The following is a 3,512-nucleotide window of genomic DNA, read 5'->3' on the forward strand; positions in this document are numbered from 1 at the left end:
ACCCTATGGTTGACACATGGTGACCCTACAAGACAGGGGAGAACTTCCCCCTGTGAGTTTCTGAGATGGCAAATCTTTTCAAGAGCAGAAAGCCCCATCCGTGTGGCTGCCGGTTGTGAACTGTCCATCTTGCAGATTACAACCTATCGTGTCCCCTGGGAGAAAACCTAGTGGCGTTTTCTCAGCTAGTCAGCCACCACCACTTCATTTCCCCTGCCCTCCCCCTCCGCATATCCCTTCAGGGAGTCCCTTACCAAGCGACCCAGTGTGGGAATGAGCTGCAGCTCACAGCACGCGGCCAGCAGAGCCACTGCGTTGTCTGGCATCTCTGCAGGAGACAGAAATCATAGTCAGTTTCCAAGCAAAAGCCCACAGCAACAGAGCCAGCCCAGCCTGGCATTCACAGTTTGCCCAGCCTGGCAGAGTGGATGTTCAATACCTTCGGAACCAATGAATGAACAGTGCTAAACAGGCAGGAAAGGCCTTTTTGAAAAGATGTAGGCGCTGAGTAACCAGCTGGAGGCTCACCGGAGGCTCCTGCTAGGAATTGTGTGCCAATCAAGAAATCTGCAGACTGGGGGGACCAGGGAATCCGTGGGCAAAAACAGAAAAAATCTGGGGTTGTGACCAGGAAAGGCCTACATTTAACCCTACCATCTATGAAGGTGTGACCTTGGATAAACCTCTTTGAACCTCAGCGCCCTCCTTTGATTGCCTGCAGGTTTGTCTTTGTCTCTCAGGGTGCTGTGTACATTAGAAAGGCACCCATGATTTGGGGAGAAAAGTGCAGAGGGGTCTGTCCAGAGATGGCACAGCAGAACTGAACCAGGATCATCCGGGGCCCCTGGCCCACCAGGAGCCCATTGGGAAGTAAGTGCACAAGGACATCAGTGGTAGAGGGAGGCGGGCGGCAAAGAGCCATGAGGCCGCTGCACCGGAGGGTCCTGCCAGGCGCTGCCCTGGGAGAAGAAATGCAGGTCAGGATTATTCAGGACAGACTCCAAATATCTCCCAGGGAACAACAGATGCCTCCCTCAAAGCTACCCCCAGCATCCCCTTGGGGAATCAACAAGTCACCCTTTGAACTTCAAAAGGCAAAGAGAACAAGCATTAGCTGCTGAGCCGTCTGGCCCAGGGAAGCTTCTGGACTCCGGAAACCTCCTGCAGTCATTGGCAGCCCTATTTAGAAAAGGCTGCAGCCGCCTAAGGCCAGGGGAGGCTGTGCCCCAACAGGTTCCAGGAACCCATGGTGGCTTGCTCCCAAGGGAAAGCAAGCCTGCCAGGAGGGTGGGCCTGAGGACGACTTCCACCGAGAACCCCCCAGAGCTATATTCAAATATCACCCTCTCCTCCACCACTGTTTTTGGTTTCTTTTTAAATAAGCTTTCAGGCCCTTACCCGACACCAGGCATGTGGAGATGGAAAGTCCACGTAGCCGTAGACAAAGTCACTTGGGGCATAACCTCCCAGACTCAGCGCTAATAAAAATGACTCCTTCTACAATAGGTTCTTCTGAGAAGTGGGTGCCCAGACGGGCGGCTAAGCACAAGGCCAGAGGTGGGAGGGGGCGTTAGAACTGGTTATGATGATATGCCACTCTTTCTAAAAGCGACTCACCTATGGAAGCGTGTGACAGGTGACTATTCTATCAAGAAATCTACTAAAACAAAGGAGAAAAGCTAAACCTGACCTGTGGGTACCAGGGGTGAAGGAGGAAGTTTGGCTCCCGGGGAGCGGAGTCCCTTTTCCTGGTGGTGGAGCCACTGGGAGAGGGAGCGCAATGCCGGTTGCACACACGATGAGTAGAATCAAGACCCCCGAATCACACGGGTAGAAGGTGTTGGACTGGAGAACGCGTTGCTGTATGTATTTTTGCCACACTTGAAAATAAATAATCACATAAATAACGAGTCCAAGGAAGAAGAAAATGTTCTAAAATTGTGGCGATGATTGTATAACCCTTCTTGACATGACTGAGCTATCGAATTGTATGATATGTGGATGAAATGCCAATAAAACTGTTAAAGACAAGCCTTCTTACAAGATGGGGGCTCTGGCTGTCAGGCTTCCTGAACTCAGAGTCTGACTATTACACTGCGAGCCTGAGCAGGTCTCGCGTGGAGTTCCACAGGACTGTCTGATGTCATGTCCCAGCCAACCAGAGAGCTTTTATCTGTCAGCACTCCTTCATCAGGGATAAAGCTGGGAGAGTCATTCTCTCAGGTTAGTCCTTTAGAGATGGAAGGCTCTGGGCCTCAGCCTGTGGCTGAATGGAGGGGCTTGGGGAGGAATCCTGAATGTATCAGGGGGCTGTACTCCGATCATCCTGAAGGGAAGCCGTGGGGATGACGTGGCTGGTTCGCCACCTCATACTGGGCTGAGAAGGAACTGAAAGTCCAGCTTCCTCATAAAAGGTGGTCCTCTCCTCGGGCCACAGATGCCTGGGGCCTGAGCTTTAGAGAAGCAGCCGGGTGGGGGCTCTGAGGGAAGGACTGTGAGGTTACTGTCAATCCACCGCTCCAGGCAACAGGCCCTTGAGGGGCCCACTTCGTGGGGAAGTTGGGGAGCCGGCTGGGCCCAGCCACAGCTCTGCCTCGGGAGAGTCTCAGGACCTGCCCAGGCCTGGGCAGTGACAACCGGACTGCACGGGGCCTGGGAAGGTCAGTGTGCAGGCCAGCACGCAAGGATCAGGGAGCCGAGAGGCGGGGCAGCTTGCAAGGGAATCACAGACTGTAAGCATTTTAAAACGTGTTTTCCTGTGTTGGTGAGGGGGTGTGCCCACAAGAGCCCTCCCAAGGGCCCTCCCAGAGGCGAGGAAGGACCCCTGGAGCGAGCCGAGGAGGCTTGGGTGAGCAGGAAAGCTCAGGCCTGTGGTTCTTGAAGGCCATCACGTGAACACCTGCAGCCTCCCACTTGGTATCTTCTCTGTACTGCTGAAAGGGTGGAACAATAGGTACCACGTCTGCCGCAATTGTGTCGTTTCTGTATTGCTCAAAGCACGCACACGACGCAAAGCGAGTTGTAAGTAACAGCAGCTGTCTCTATTCCCGCCTTTTCTTCTTCGTGTCTCTCTCTCTTTCTCTCTCTCTCTCTCTCTCTCTCTCTCTCACACACACACACACACACACACTTACCTGCGAGGGCACTGATCAAGAAGTAGGCAGTTGGAAGGAGCTCCTGGTTGTCCTGGGCGGCCTCCTGCTCTCGCCCCGCGCCCTGCAGGCTGCACCCCACAAGCTGCAGGAAGGCCGTGAGGTCCTGCTGCTGGGGGGGCTTCAGCTCCTCCAGGGCCTCCAGTGGGGGCGAGAGGCCCCTGACCATGTCATCAAACTGCAGGGGGGAGGGGGGAGAGTGGTGAGCCTGGGACATGGTGGCCCGTACCACCCCACCCCCATCCCCCTGTGCCTCAGCAGTTCCAAACCACCCGAAGGATGGACAATCACCCGTGTAAGATCCAAAGGGCTCCGCTATCAAAAAATATAGCGTCTGGGGTCTTAAAGGCTTGAAGGTAA

At 54.4% G+C, this 3,512-nt stretch overlaps 1 protein-coding gene across 2 annotated transcripts in view; it reads right to left on the minus strand.

Annotated features, from left to right (window-relative positions):
• The window catches only part of GSDME (gasdermin E), a 99,205-nt gene that overhangs the window by 35,381 nt on the left and 60,312 nt on the right, over positions 1–3,512 (minus strand). For both annotated transcript variants that reach the window (XM_045288803.1, XM_045288802.1), the window contains exons 8-9: positions 3,135–3,330; positions 255–328 (exon numbers count right to left, since the gene is read on the minus strand). In XM_045288803.1, coding sequence (XP_045144738.1) covers positions 255–328; positions 3,135–3,330 — 270 coding nt within the window. The remainder of the gene's footprint in view (positions 1–254; positions 329–3,134; positions 3,331–3,512) is intronic.

Source organism: Echinops telfairi, unplaced genomic scaffold, assembly GCF_000313985.2.
Source record: "Echinops telfairi isolate 266 unplaced genomic scaffold, ASM31398v2 ScPeMD7_23;HRSCAF=83, whole genome shotgun sequence".
NCBI lineage: Eukaryota > Metazoa > Chordata > Mammalia > Afrosoricida > Tenrecidae > Echinops > Echinops telfairi.